The sequence below is a fragment of the Dysidea avara genome, chromosome 6 (assembly GCF_963678975.1).
Source record: "Dysidea avara chromosome 6, odDysAvar1.4, whole genome shotgun sequence".
Lineage (NCBI taxonomy): Eukaryota > Metazoa > Porifera > Demospongiae > Dictyoceratida > Dysideidae > Dysidea > Dysidea avara.
The window spans coordinates 33,788,446-33,803,108 of NC_089277.1; the positions used below are offsets into that span (position 1 = coordinate 33,788,446).

Sequence of the window (14,663 nt, forward strand, 5' to 3'; positions counted from 1 at the left end):
TTAGTTACATTTTTAATGTGTACATTTGATAGTCACATGCACATGATGACACATGTAACATACATACACTACATATTGAAATGTCTTCTGATGCACTTTACTGAATGTACAGCTCCAGCTGGTCGATTAAGACAGCTCTGCTCTGAAATCCACGAATTGAGCACAGCCTAGCTTCTATAGAGCTTGTAGTAGGCTCACTCAACTGACGATAAAACCATGGTTGTTTGGGGTTAGCGCAACAGCTTCCATAAGTGCAACCAGCTCCATCCCACAATGGATCGTTGAAGTAATAAGAAGTTTCATTGAGAGGATATTTACCTGCTGACTCACAATAATAGTTGGCTCCCACAAAGCCAGCAGGGGATTGTCCTTGACTACATGGACAGTTATAGTATCTGACCCTAATGTTAGATGGCCAATAATCATATAATCCACTAACATATGCCCAGATGTGTTGACGTGGACTGTCATGATAAATTGATAGAGCATCAGCATAGGCACCATCAATTGTTTCACCAGCATTACGATTTCCCCAGAAGGCCAAAGTCCAACCCTTCTGATATCCTCTTGCTCTACCACACACTCTCTGATAGCTTCTTCCATTAGTAGAGAAGTAGGCAGAGGAACAAGCACCAGTCGGCGGAGTAGTTGCAAAATTAGCATCACTATCAACGCGACAGAAGCTAACACCAGAATGTGTTTCTTTACGCCATCCACTGGGACAATCACCTCCTGCACTGACATCAATGTTAGCAATTCTTCTCCATCCTCCTCCAACACCACCACATGTAGAGATAAAGCCAGAAGCAATCTCTGTCATGTTGCAATATGTCCATTGGTTGTTACTCAAGCGATAGTAGCCTGGCTTGTCTGCAGTTTCAGGATAAGCATTGTAAATGTTCAAACAAGATGATCCGGTGTATGTCATTCCACAGTAGACCTTTTTGGGACCATCAGTGATCCAGTAATATCCTGACCATTGGTGACTTTCCACATCATTGTTGTAGATGACTTCACAAGACTGACCCGGGTAGTTGGGAGATTGAAACTGACATTGGTAGGTAGCCATCACCAGTTCCTTAGTGAGGATCACTGTTACAATGTAATAAACTAGCAACATTGCAGATCAATGGAGTGTGTCACTGACTACTCTGGTACAATATTGAGTTGATACCAATGGGAACCAACTTAAGACTTTTATACTGTATCCACACCAATTGAAACCTGCCAAATACCACTAAGTTTTGTGGAAACTTGTCAATTGGATTTTCCTCTTGTGCATGCTTATGGGAAAATCTGCATGGCTACAGCACAAGGAAATTCCTCTTTAACAAGCATGTAGACATTGCCCACCCACCTACTCTATGTCAACCTTGTTAAACAGAGAAATTGAAAACTGAAACTGGAAATGGAAACTGAACTAGTGAAATCATTTTAAACTTGTGAATTAGCTAATAGTACTCACATCTTTACAAAGACCGCCTCAGTCTATGATAAGATCACCTTTATGATAAGACCACGTCACTATATTGACCACATTATTTAGGTTTCATTGAAATATACTCCATGACCAATTCAGGTATATATGTCTCACTTCATATTTTCATCATTGTTTAGTGACCGTTTCAAAGTGATTTCAAAAAAGCTGTGGTGTACTTCATGAATTTGTCGTCTATTGAGATCATAATTTTTTTTGTCTTATTTTACTTCAGTGTGGTATAATATAACCTGATTAATCAAGATACCCATGAAACTAAGAGATTTATTATTAATGAGATATTAACTCGGAGTAGCTACACCGTATAGCTATTATGTTAAAGCTAGCTTTTGGGGCCAAAGTTTCCACAATATATTGACCTTATTAACAAAGTTAACTAACTACATATATATCTACCATTATTATATTATATTTTATTGTTTTGTATAGCCAGACTGATTTTCTTATCATTGGGCAGAGGAATATACACAGAGAGAATCCACCAGACCCTTCCCTCATACATTATATAGTACAGTACTTATTAGGTAGCTAACCTTATGAACAATACATAGCCATCATGATGTACTTCATTATCTTGTAAACTGACACCATATGTGACCGGATTTGCAAAAAAGATACCTTTTTCACACATAAAATTTGACCATTTTTTTGCAACTTTCAAACTTTGTAACTTTTGTATCATTGCAAGCAGATGTCTGTAATTTTCTATGCGTATGCCTACATTATGTGGCTACATTTTGATACAAAACAAAAGTCAATCAGTGCAAAGAGTCAACAGTTATGACATTTTGTTTGCTGGTATGTAAAATGTAGGAAAAGGTGCCTTTTTGCAAATCCGGTCACATATATTAATATCACTCAGTGCTTCTACACAACTGGACTTACATATTTTTGAGGGACTTATTTAGAGGTTAAAAATGAGAACTGATATTGAGGAAAGCTATTTTTGGACCTATATTATGTAACCACTGTAAAAACATGGTCTTATTATAGAGGTTGTCTTTGTAAAGAAGTACAATTTATGAAGTTTTGACCAATTTCAATTTCCAGTTCAGTTTTCAATTTCCACTGTTTCCAATGTCCCTGTCAAATATTTATGCCACGCACTCAGCAATAACCACTCTTAAATGGATACAGCTAGTTTTGTGCAGCAAAGCTATAGCAGTTGTTTATGAGACATTTTTTACTAGAAAGAACAAATGGATAGTTAATATTGCTGAGAATTGGTCTCCCAAAATTGCTAGTCTGTGATTTAAATCAAATGCTTGTGCTATCCAGATTTCAACATCTCTTTATATTGTGTAGATACAGCTCATGCCAAGTTGCTTATTAATAAATTGAAATAAGGAATGGTAAGAGGCAAGTGTATGGGAATGTTTACATTTGTAGTAGAGACTTTCAGTATAGCTATTTCCTTGTGACTTGATTTTTCCAATCACACACACACAAGGAAAAAAACTAAAATGTGTGCACCACTCGTGAAATATGCAGAATGTTACTGAATATCCACTAGTGCCTTTCCAAAGGTGTATGCCTCAGTAGACACAAGACTCTTTTATTTCAGAACCCAGGATTGTTAATTAAGGAATGTAGGGATGACAGAACTGTAAAATTTAGTGTTTATATTAACGTACTGTATATTAGAAAATTCTCCTGCAGCTTTAATTTCACATGCATGTTTGTGACATCCCATTTTACATACATGTAACTATGCCATGGTTATTTGTTCCACGGCCAGTAATCATTTAAAGATTTTGAGGAACTTTGACTGAGTGGTGACAGTTATACAGCAAATCATCTAGGAAGAGCCATCCTATAATTATTCTAACTTGTTTAGGCTACCACAGTGACATGGACCTAACTGATATACAAATCTTAGTGATTTTTATGCCTCACAATATAATATTATGTCAACCAGGAACTTTTGTATATAAGGTTGCAACTAAAGGATCACACATAATAATTATGCTGTAGTAGCTGTACTCTAAACATTTCCTCAACTAGAAGCCTGCTATATAGCTAACCAAGTTTATACATTTAATCTTTCAATATGCTCAACCATGAACTCATAAGCACCAAAAAGGATTTAACTGATCTACAATATAAACATTTCCCCAACTATATAGAGGTACCATAGATACTACTATAGACTCCAGAGTCTATAGTATCTATAAGCTACTACAAATTAGTAGATATATACTATATGCGTGATTGGAATAACCTACCCATTAACACTATACAATCTCAATCTGTGTCTGGAAGTAATTTTAGGTAAACTAGCTATAATTTATTTGAGCTAATATAACCTCCCTGAATTAATCAGTTTGTAACTGTATACCAATGTAATTTGTCACCAGTAGAGGCAGTATATTCCACCATTTCGTTTACTCCATCCAGTGAAGCTTCCATCACCAATTGGGAAAGCAGCCATTGCAAAAATTGAAATGAAACAAAGAGGGGCGTGGTTTACAATTGCAAGAATCTTATTATTAATAGGCTTTCTAGCGCAACAAACTTTCTGTACAATTACAAGTTGAGTGTGTGGGAACAAGTCTTAATTTGTGCCTGCAAGTGCATGTAATTATTATTGCTTGCATCACTTTAAGTACAATATAAACGCTATCAAGAGTTCATAATATTTATATGGGACCCTTGATACAATTCGTAGACAATCAGGGGCGGATTTAGGGGGGGGGGGGGGGGGGGGGGGGGGCTAAGGGGGCTGTAGCCCCCCCCTTCCTCTCTAAGTTAGTACTTTGCCAATAAAACCCTAATTCTTCTACGTGTATCAAAAGCACACTTATCAGTTTCAGGAACTATGCATCACTATAATTATACCAACACAAATAATGTCTATGTAACTATACCTATTGTTAAACTCTGTTCCAGGAGAGTATAGCTTCCTTTTCCTCGAGAGTTCTTCAAGAAAAGGTTTTGATTGTGGGTTGCATCTTTAGTTGCAAAGGTTTAATTGTGTGTTTTTTGTTTTATTTGCAGATAATTAACAGTGTTTTTTACTATGGCTATAAGAGGTGATTAGTGTGGTTTATAATTTTAAAATGAATTTATTATATGATTAAAAGTGTTAATTGGTTTAAGAGTTATCAGTTCCAGTATAATATGTAGTTACCAACTCAGCCATTTAGCAAACTGTAGTCTTTTGGTATTTTACAAGTTTATAAGGCAGTTATAGCACTTTTGTCTATGAATGTAAAATCTGTATCAGTTACCTTCTGATATGACCCCACGCTGTGGGTTTTAGTGCTGGTATTTGTAGCAAGCTATAGATCAGTCTTCATAACCCGGCAGATCTAGAAATAAGTTGACTATCACAACAGCAAATTCAGAAACCCCATAAATGCAAATATAGTTGCACTTTGCTAAGGATTTACAGTGGACTAGCAAATAGTTACTACTACCCTTCACTGCATTCTGCTTTTCAGTGATGTTAAGGCTAACAAAGTGTCACTAGGCTGGGGAGCATGCATGCTAGTAATTGTGACGTTCAACACCACTACTATTTAGCTATACATGTTTTTGCCTCTGTTTAGCTATACATGTTACTTCCACACATTATCCCACAAAGGCTTTTCCTATTGTCTGCCTTTGTTTGATCATGGGAGTATATTTAGAAACAGCATCCTTCATGCAGACTGCAAAATCATCACAGTCAAACTTGTGTAGTTTGTAGTCATAGTCACCCAATGTTGATGAATCCCAGATGGTCTTTAGAAGATGATAGTCTAGTGTTCCATAAAGAGAGTCTGCATTGAATTTGTTGATGTTGAGGCTGGGATAAACATTTTCCACAATTCTTCCGACTTCATGATGTGTGATATTATCTACTCCATGCACCTTCCAGTGGGATCCAACAACATTATTTTTATCAGTAAGATAGACGTTTGAGGCTGTTGCAGAGGAGCTGATGCTTTATGGTATATACTATATAGTTAACTATGTTTAAATGCTTGGTAGCTACAAATGAAAAGATTATCATACATGCATGATAGCTACTCAATTAATGCACATTGCAATCATTCTTGATTAAATGGAAAGTAAAAGTGTTTTGATAGCTAAATTGAAATTCTCCACTGAAAAACTGCTTAAAACACTCAGATTCACCTTTAGAGGACCTAGTTTTCAAAAATTTCCTGGAGGGGGGGGGGGGCATGCCCCCAGACTCCCCCATAGGCTTCACACACTAATGTAGCTAGTCATTATTCAAAATAGCTATAATACTTTGACGGCCATGGATATACTACATGAATCTTATCGACTACGCAGGGGCGGAGGAAGTAGTTGATATGAGGGGGGGGGGGGGCTGGGCTGACCCAGACTTATAGTCTCTGGTTTGGTATGGTGAGACCAAAAAAAAAGGTCGCAACCAGCTGACAATAGCTGCCCACCTCACCAGCTACGCATTAATAGTTGATAAACTACATAAAAATCCTTACATAGCTCGCTACACACTGCTCTAATACTGTGATTGCTTTATTAGAGTGACTGCTCTATTCTCGATCTTTTTCGCGGTTTTCAGCCCCACTCCAAGAAGGATAACTTCGGCGTGGTATCATTCTGAGCAGACCGAGGGGGGGGGGGCTTTAGCCCCCTATCCCCCCCCCCCCCCCCACCCCCCCTTTCCGCCGCCTATGCCACTAGTGCCTTGTGAGAAGGCTTCGTATCTTCTAATTTCTAATGTCTGGCTAGTTAACGTTATGTCCCTATCCAGCTTAGCCCTCCCCCGCCCTTAAAATTCCTAGATCCGCCCCTGACCTTTATAAAATGTGAAGGCATCAAAGGAGCACGTGGTATAACGTACACGTGCGTACACTGACGTGCATGTTAATATTATTATTATTAGAAACAGCCAGAAACTGAAGACAATGGCGAAGTGGAAGAAACTGATTAGAAAAACTCCATAATTACGTAGGGAAGATAAAGGAAATTTAGAGGGTCATCATTTCGCCACTAAGAAGGTTAGTTACACTGTACATTTTGATTCATTGTTTAACGTGTACTCGAACGTGTACACTCCTAGCCTCGTTCATTTAGCCCTAGTGTAGCTCTGTCTACGCTAATGTGTTGAACAGCGTTGTGCAAGGAACGTACGGTATCTTAAGATGACTAAATTTAGCGATACACTAAATTTAGCGATTTTGTATATTACTGAGCAAACTTAGTACATACAAATTTAGTTATTTTGTGAATTAATGTTGTAGTAAATATTAAGGGTTTAGCATGTACTAAATTTTAGCGAAAACAAAGTCGCTAAATACAGTCACCTTCAGATATATTAAATGCTATCCCACTAGGGACCTGTGAGAGGGCTAAAGCCTGTGAATATAGGGAGTCTGAAACATGTAAGGCCCCTATTAATTTATTAGTTTCTCATCCACTGCCCGCATCCTTCTTAGGCCACCCGCATGGTAAGCCATTATTTACTCTGTGCATGCTCAGAAGAACAGGTGATACCAAACCATCATAATTTGCCGCATTGAAACTAGATGGAATTTTTTTTAAATTAACACTACGGTGCACTATGCATAGCCGTTTTCCTTGGCAAATCACTGCAGTGGATTCTAATTCTGTTTTTCAACAGTCAACTGAAATCCTGCTATGATTAAGTTGATAGAGCATGATTGCAGCTAAAACCAATGTAAATTTGTGTGAGGAAAGAAAGACGATCTGGACAAGGTCTGTACATTAGTGTATAAATATTATAATGGCCTAATGGTAATGCCCTCCCGCCCACATCATAATAATTAGAAAGACTGGATGAGAAACTAATAATCACCAAATAGGGGCCTAACTGAAATGTTGAAGAATGCAGAAAAAATCCCAGACCCAGCGGTGACTTGATCCCCCGCAACATGCAGTAACTTTGTGATGAGGTTGTGGTCCATATTCGGAAACACACAGTAATGATTGGCGAATAAGCTATATCACTAGTTCTCACCTTATCCCAACATTTTCTCGTAGGATATGGGAATAACAAATTGCTTTCTGTCTGAGTGGCTTTCATGGCAAATCAAAGTTGTACATGCTAATCATGTGAGTATTAATATATCCCCACAATCGATTTCAGCCTTATATGTCTATATAATTGCAACCTAGATGTAGCCTGGGCTACATATGAATGTAGCCCAGGTGAGTCCTTTGATCTGAGGTGTAAAAGTACAGTATTACAATAAAGCCTGTTGTAGTCCGGTTATATAAATAGTTAAAATTCCAGTGCATAAGCAAAGATTAGGTTCAGCAGCTAATATCATATTTGATCTTTTTTGTTCCCTGTAGCTGCCCAACATCCCAAGTCACTACTGGTGTTGTGTGAGGATGGACTGGTTTGACATCAGTGAACATGGTTGTCCTCACTACAATGTGCCATTTGTGCTGGACCTTCACAATCCAGCTGTGACTAGTTTGGAATTTTGGATGAGTGTCCTGACAACCTCACCAGCTCCCTTTACTCTGTACAGTCCAAACAACTTGTAATGGATAATGTGTTTAAGGTATTAAAACTGTCTTCTCTTAATATGTTTAGTTCTTGGAAGGCCTGCACATGTACTTTTGCACACACATAGTGAAGGTGGAGTACTCTTTACATTGTAACAAAGTCACTGAAACAAGATGCTGACAGGAGGAGAATTTCTGCTTGAAAATGTCTGAGACATGACTACTGAAAGTACACTACACTGTGAACTGTGCAAAATAGATGTACAACAATTGGAAAATGTATCAAAAAGGTTCAACAATCGGAAAAGAAAATTTGGGCTTGTCCGAGGATCAAAGCCAGGGCCTCTCGCACCCAAAGCAAGAATCATACCACTAGACCAACAAGCCACCACACTTATAATCAGTACATTTGACCACTAATAAGGCAAAGCTAATACAGTGGTTTACTAGTAATCCTTATAAGATAACTTCTTGTTAGGCAGGGAAGCACCTAATGTGCCAATGCTTGATTACTGAATGGTTTATGGTGTTTGATTCATGTGTAACTATTTCCATTATAGCCCTGGCCATTCAAACATAGATACTATACTAATAACACGTGATTGGAAGCTCCGTTCAAGGACCCAATATAGCGTGTACATTCCAAATAAGCACTCCCCGTAGTTTCGCGGACTTGCCTTTCAGTTGGTGAAGGCTAAAAAAATCTGGTTTTTTTGATACTAACTTAGCTATGAGTAGTGAAGAACCAAGGTAAGCATATGGGATGATATATGAGCTAGTATTTTTTTGCAATTTAAGCTCAAATTTTCTTGTAGCACAATGTAAATTGGGGAACACCACAAAACCGTATTGTGTACTCTTTGCCAAGTCTTTGAAAACATACAGTGAAAACTAATGGAATTGTATTAAAGTACAAACAATTCTAAATGGCTTGTGCCACATGTTGGTACAGTCAACACCTTTTCCGTAAAATTTTTAGTGTTAAACAAAGGAGAAGTCACATAGTTTGTGTACCCATTTCGGATATTTCTAAGTGTCCTCCAGAAAATTGCTGGAATTATGGTAAATCTAAGTGATTCGAGTGTGGATTAGTGTAACAATTACAGTTCTTTGTTTGTATGGACCAACTTACAGCTTGTGAAACAAGAGCCAAATCCCGTCCTGTGATAATAGAGCATAGCAACAAAGATAGCAACATAATTAATGACATGACGCAACCATCAAATTAATTATTTCCGGTACAACGAGGAGTGCCGGCACGCAAAACAGAGCTTCCAATCCCATGTTATTAGCATAGTATCTGATTTAAAGGAGGCAAGTGGGGTAAAGGTGATATGGAGTTGTTACCAGCTGATGTGCTCATAGCAGTATGTGTGTGCGTAGTGTGTGTTGTGTGAGTGTGTGAGAGTATGTAGTGTGTGTGTGAGAGTGTGTGTGTGTGACTGTGTGTACATGCATGTATTGTTATTGAATAGTTTTGGTGTATATATTTCACACCAGTGGTAGTGTGTAGTACAGGGATATATTATTGATAAGGATGTACATTAGTAAAGTTTAATCTGTTATTTTCATCAGCCCTGTTAGCTCAGTAGTTAGAGCATCAGACTTTTAATCTGAGGGTCATGGGTTCAAATCCCGTACAGGGCTGAATATTGTTCTTTTTGGTGTGTTCTTTTTTCTGCACTTTTACACTACATTTGTTTCTACACTTACACAAATTCTGTGTTTATCATGAATTACAATAACTGTATGGTCAATTGTATTCCTGTAGACATTGTGATGGTAGTGTCAAGTTCTGGCATGCTAATTCAGGTACATACTGTTAGTGTGTAAGGATAGCGTGTGTTCTGTACATTAATTTTGTAGCCTTGAAAAATCTGCTGTGAAATAAAAACATGATTTCTTGTTACAGAGTCAGTCCATCAGTGTCAACACATTGGAGTCATTTGAGAGAACTCCAGTCCACAAGAAGTTACCTTCTCCACACAAACAATTGCAAGTAGTCAATAATGAAGGTAGCAGTCAGCCCACAAACCAGTCAGAACCTAGCTCACCAACCAGTAAAACAGGTACGCAAACAGGAAATGAAACCGTAGAGGGTACAAAAGACAATTCAAAAGCTGGTGAGGCAACAAATAAAGAAACAGCCTCAGCAGAAACCACATCAAAGGAATCAACATGGAGTCAATCTTCTGATGTTAAGACTGATGAACCAACTACTCCCAAGTCCAAAACATTACCTGCTAACAAACAGGTTACACCAGTTAAACATAGCCAAGAATGGAAGAGTGAAACAATGGCCCATACTCCTTCAAAGAGTAATGAAAAGAAACAATGTCAACCTAAGACACCAGATAATCTGGGGGGCTGGGAAAGACATCCATAACAAAAGCGACACCACCTCAATAAGATGATAAAGCAACTAACACAGCTGGTCAGTCTATAGGTGACAACACAGCAAAATCAAAAACTGAGACACACTCTACTGGTGATAAAAACACTTCTAGTGATCCATCAACACGAGATCCTTCACGGACAGTAGTTACTAGTCCAACAGATCCTGATGATTTTGTCATTGTTGATTTAGTTGATGGTCCAGTAGAAGTGCCAGTGTCAGAGTTCTTCCCTGTGTGTCATGTTACACTAAACCATGATGACTGGTCCCTGTGTGTGGCTAACACTGGACTATGTGTACTACTCTACTCCTTCCATCCCATCATGACCGCCAGTGTTCCCATTAAGGTATGTACTGTACATTAACACACCTTGTTTAGGGTATAGTGTATGTATCATGGCCAGGCCAGCCAGGATTCATAAGATATATATACATACCCTGTAATAAGCCATTGATAGGACTGAAGTAGTTATGCTCATGATTCTTTGCATTATTCTATTCAGAATTTCCTGACCTAGAATTATGCTCCCAAATTTAGGTATTATTCTCCCAATAAATTGTAATCGAATTGTAGAATTGACTGTTTATTTAAAATTCTATGGCTAAACATTGTACATAAACACGATATTTCATTGTTTGAATAGAGTAGTATACAAAAATAGGATGGATTTGCTTCATATAGGTGAATGTTCTATTAGAGTATCTCAATCTGGTGACTGTTCTATTAGAGTATATCGATTATTCATTCATGAAATCATTATTAATTCTTTCAAAATGCTAGCATAACAATTTCTGGCATTATGCTGAAAATTATTCATAATTACCGCACCCCTAGCCATTGAAATTAGGTGGTTTCATAGTACATAGCTTCTTGCACAATGCTATGTGTCATGTTACAGAATTTACTGGTCAAGTTGGAGTCAAATGTAGAGAGTTCAGCTGCAGACAAATCACCCTGTAGAGAGTTCAGCTAGAAGAAGTCACCTTGTAGAGAGTTCAGCTACAAAGAAACTACCATGTAGAGAGTTCAGCTGCAAACAAATCACCCTGTAGAGAGTTCAGCTATAAAAAAGTCATCCTGTAGAGAGATCAGCTAGAAGAAGTTACCTTGTAGAGAATTCAGCTACAAAGAAACCATAATGTAGAGAGTTCAGCTGCAAACAAATCACCCTGTAGAGAGGTCAGCTACGAACAGATCACCCTGTAGAGAGTTCAGATATAAACAATTCACGCTATAGAGAGATCAGCTAGAAGAAGATACTGTACCTTGTAGAAAGTTCATCTACAAACAAATTACTCTGTAGAGAGTTCAGCTATGAATAGATCACCCTATAGAGAGTTCAGCTACAAGCAATTCACCCTGTAGAGAGTTCAGCTACAAAGAAATCATCATGTAGAGAGTTCAGCTGCAAACAAATCACCCTGTAGAGTATTCAACTACAAACAAACCACCTTGTAGATAGACCAGCTAGAAACAAGTCACCCTGTAGACAGATCAGCTAGAAGAAGTTACCTTGTAGAGAGTTCAGCTGCAAACAAATCACCCTGTAAAGAGTTCATGCAACTACAAACAGATAACCCTGTAGAGAGTTCAGGTAGAGTCAAGTCACCCTGTAGAGAGAATCCTGTAAAGAGTTCATCTACGTACAAGCAAATCACCCTGTAGAGAGTTCAACTACATTTCAAGTCACCCAGTAGAGAGATCAGCTGCAAATTATCCTGTGGGAATTAATTGACATGTAATAAATATATGCATTATATATTAATTTGTACATTTACTGATAAAATCAGAATGAGTTAAAGTATTATAAAATCTGCTTCATCTTTTTCTTTTTCCTGTGGTAAAGAAAAAAAATGTATGTTAAAAAGCCCCAAAGCTGGCCATAGGCCGGCTTTGGGGTATACAAATACAAAAAGAAGTGAAATCTAATCAAAAACAGCCAAGCTATAAAAAAAGAAGTGCGGCCCTTGAAAAGGCTATGGTGAAAAAAGATGTGAAATCCAAGGTGGCGGTCAAGAAATGGCTGTGATGGTAGGTTAATGGTAAAAATTTCATCACAGCCATTTCTTGGCCGCCACCTTGGATTTCACATCTTTTTTCACCATAGCCTTTTCAAAGGCCACACTCCTTTTTTATAGCTTGGCTGTTTTTGATTAGATATGTATTACACTGTAAATCAGTGCACAAAAACTTGTATCGAAAAGGTTCAAAAATTGAGAAAAAAGTTTGGGCTTGTCTGGGGATCGAACCCGGGGCCTCTCGCACCCAAGGCGAGAATCATACCACTAGACCAACAAGCCACCACACTTACTATTGGTACATTTGACCACTAATAAGGTGAAGCTAAAACAGTGGTTTACTAGTAACCCTTATAAGGTATCTTCTAGTTAGTCTGGGAAGCACCTAATGTGTCAATGCTTGATTACTGAATGGTTTATGGTGTTTACTTCATGTGTAATTATTTCCGTTATAGCCCTGGCCATTCAAGGGAAGCAAGTGGGGTAAAGGTGATAACCAGCTGATGTGTTCATTACTGGGTAAGCAATGTGTGTAGTGTAGTGTAGTGTAGTGTAGTGTAGTGTAGTGTAGTGTGTGTGTGTGTGTAGTATGTACGTACATGTATTGTCATTGAATAGTTTTGGTGTATATATTTCACACCTGTGGTAGTGTGTAGTACAGGGGTATATTGTTCATTAAGATGTACATTAGTAAACGTTTAATCTGTTATTTTCATTAGCCCTGTTAGCTCAGTAGTTAGAGCATCAGACTTTTAATCTGAAGGTCATGGGTTCAAATCCCATACAGGGCTGAATATAGTGTTTTTTTGGTGTTCTTTTTTTCTGCAATTTTACACTACATTTTGTTTCTACACTTACACAAATTCTGTGTTTATCATAAATAGGCCATTTCATTTTTGGGCCTAAGGTATGCAATCAGACTAATTAATGATGATGTAAGCGCTGGAGTACATTCTTCCGTGAAAATACTCCAAGCCTCAATAGACTCAATACATTTTTTGACCTTTTTAAAAATTCTGTGGTTGTGTAACCATACTGTAAATTCCAATAAACAGTGTACTGTTAAATAGACCAAAGCCTGCCCTACACACTGGTGGTGGTCTGGAATTAATCTGTCAAGGCAATCTTGTGTAGTGAAACGATAAAGTTAATTGGTTTTTTTTGGGCTAATAATGCTTGGGATATTGTTAAACACCGTGAGTAGTAAGTTCGCTACTACCTAAAGTGCGAATTAGTCTCTCTCGTAGCTAGCTAGGCGCTTCTAATTATCAATCGATAAGCGCTGCTCGCGAAGAGTGGGTCTGGCTACGCGAGATTAAGTGTTAATTTACATTACAAAGAAGAGTCCTTACCAGTTTATTGTATTGTTAAACCTATCTCTTTGCACCAATCACATATATCAATAGTGAATTTTGGCCACAAAACCATGTCAGCGGTATCGCTTCACTATTTAGGATTGCCTTGACAGATTAATCCCAGACCACCACCAGCGTGTAGAGCAGGCTTTGGTCTATTCACTAGCATACTGTTTATTAGGATATACGGTATGGTTACACAACCACAGAATTTTTAAAAATGGCTAAAATGTACAGGAGCCTATTGAGGTTGTGGTATTTTGGTTGGCATAATGTACTCCAGCAGTCAATTAAGAAACCCTACAAAGTTAATGAATACTGGCCTATTACAGTAACTGTATGGTCAATCATATTCCTCTAGACATTGTGATGGTAGTGTCAAGTTCTGGCATGCTAATTCAGGTACATACTGTTTGTGTGTGAGGATAGCATGTGTTTTGTGCAATAATTTTGTAGCCTTGAGAAATCTGCTGTGAAATAAAAACATGATTTCTTGTTACTAGGGTTGGGCGATATTGAAAATTTCCTCCCATGGTTATTGTGGAGCTTATTATCACAATTATTGCAAATATCACGGTATTGAAATGAACTATAACAAGTAGCTACACTCAAAACTGTTTACGCAGTATAATGCATGGGTGAACTTTGTTTACCAGCTAGCTAGGAGTTTGGAAAAACTTACAGAGCATGGAGTGGAGTGCATATAAATTTTGAAGGAGAGATAGCTAGTTTCTGTCTATGTATATAGCTAGCAGATTATTTACTAAGGCTTACTAATGTTAAGCCAGAATTTTTATCCCACAATCACAGAACAGTACACGTGCCTCGCCTTGCCTCGCCTTGCATGTATTCTAATAATTAGTGTGTTGTTTCGTGTAGTAGTGCATGGGTTAGGCTTGTTTGCTAGTACAAGGAGGCTGTAATACTGATTGACAAGCACAAT

The 14,663-nt window shown here is 38.0% G+C and overlaps 2 protein-coding genes and 3 non-coding genes across 7 annotated transcripts; 3 read left to right on the forward strand and 2 right to left on the reverse strand.

Moving 5' to 3' along the window:
- On the reverse strand, positions 1-4,421 carry LOC136258759 (uncharacterized). Its single transcript, XM_066052112.1, has 2 exons — positions 4,366-4,421; positions 1-1,092 (listed from the first exon to the last, which is right to left on the reverse strand). Exon 2 carries the CDS (start codon positions 1,067-1,069, stop codon positions 98-100), a length of 972 nt encoding a protein of 323 aa, XP_065908184.1. The 5' UTR covers positions 1,070-1,092; positions 4,366-4,421; the 3' UTR covers positions 1-97.
- Positions 4,422-6,340: 1,919 nt separating this feature from the next.
- LOC136258472 (uncharacterized) lies at positions 6,341-14,491 on the forward strand. Of its 3 annotated transcripts, XM_066051782.1 has the most exons (6): positions 6,341-6,474; positions 7,793-9,318; positions 9,723-9,763; positions 9,864-10,693; positions 12,821-12,884; positions 14,082-14,491. In XM_066051782.1, the coding sequence occupies exons 3-4, from the start codon at positions 9,731-9,733 to the stop codon at positions 10,335-10,337; spliced, it is 507 nt and encodes a 168-aa protein (XP_065907854.1). In that variant the 5' UTR covers positions 6,341-6,474; positions 7,793-9,318; positions 9,723-9,730; the 3' UTR covers positions 10,338-10,693; positions 12,821-12,884; positions 14,082-14,491. The 3 variants fall into 3 exon arrangements, with proteins under 3 accessions (XP_065907854.1, XP_065907855.1, XP_065907853.1); XM_066051783.1 differs by lacking the exons at positions 6,341-6,474; positions 7,793-9,318 and having other exon boundaries at positions 9,648-9,763; positions 9,864-10,020; positions 10,072-10,693; XM_066051781.1 differs by lacking the exons at positions 6,341-6,474; positions 7,793-9,318 and having other exon boundaries at positions 9,648-9,763.
- Positions 9,526-9,598, forward strand: Trnak-uuu (transfer RNA lysine (anticodon UUU)). Its single transcript has one exon. It is a non-coding gene; the product is annotated as a tRNA-Lys (tRNA).
- On the reverse strand, positions 12,576-12,647 carry Trnap-ugg (transfer RNA proline (anticodon UGG)). The gene has a single exon. It is a non-coding gene; the product is annotated as a tRNA-Pro (tRNA).
- Trnak-uuu (transfer RNA lysine (anticodon UUU)) lies at positions 13,084-13,156 on the forward strand. The gene has a single exon. It is a non-coding gene; the product is annotated as a tRNA-Lys (tRNA).
- Positions 14,492-14,663: the final 172 nt, after the last annotated feature.

Excerpts from the sequence above, each read along its gene's own strand:
- LOC136258759 (XM_066052112.1), bottom strand. The coding sequence starts at position 1,069 with ATGGCTACCTACCAATGTCAGTTTCAATCTCCCAACTACCCGGGTCAG.
- LOC136258472 (XM_066051781.1), top strand. The coding sequence starts at position 9,683 with ATGAATTACAATAACTGTATGGTCAATTGTATTCCTGTAGACATTGTG. Across the intron at positions 9,764-9,863 it reads GTTCTGGCATGCTAATTCAG|AGTCAGTCCATCAGTGTCAA; the intron begins GTACATACTGTT and ends TTCTTGTTACAG.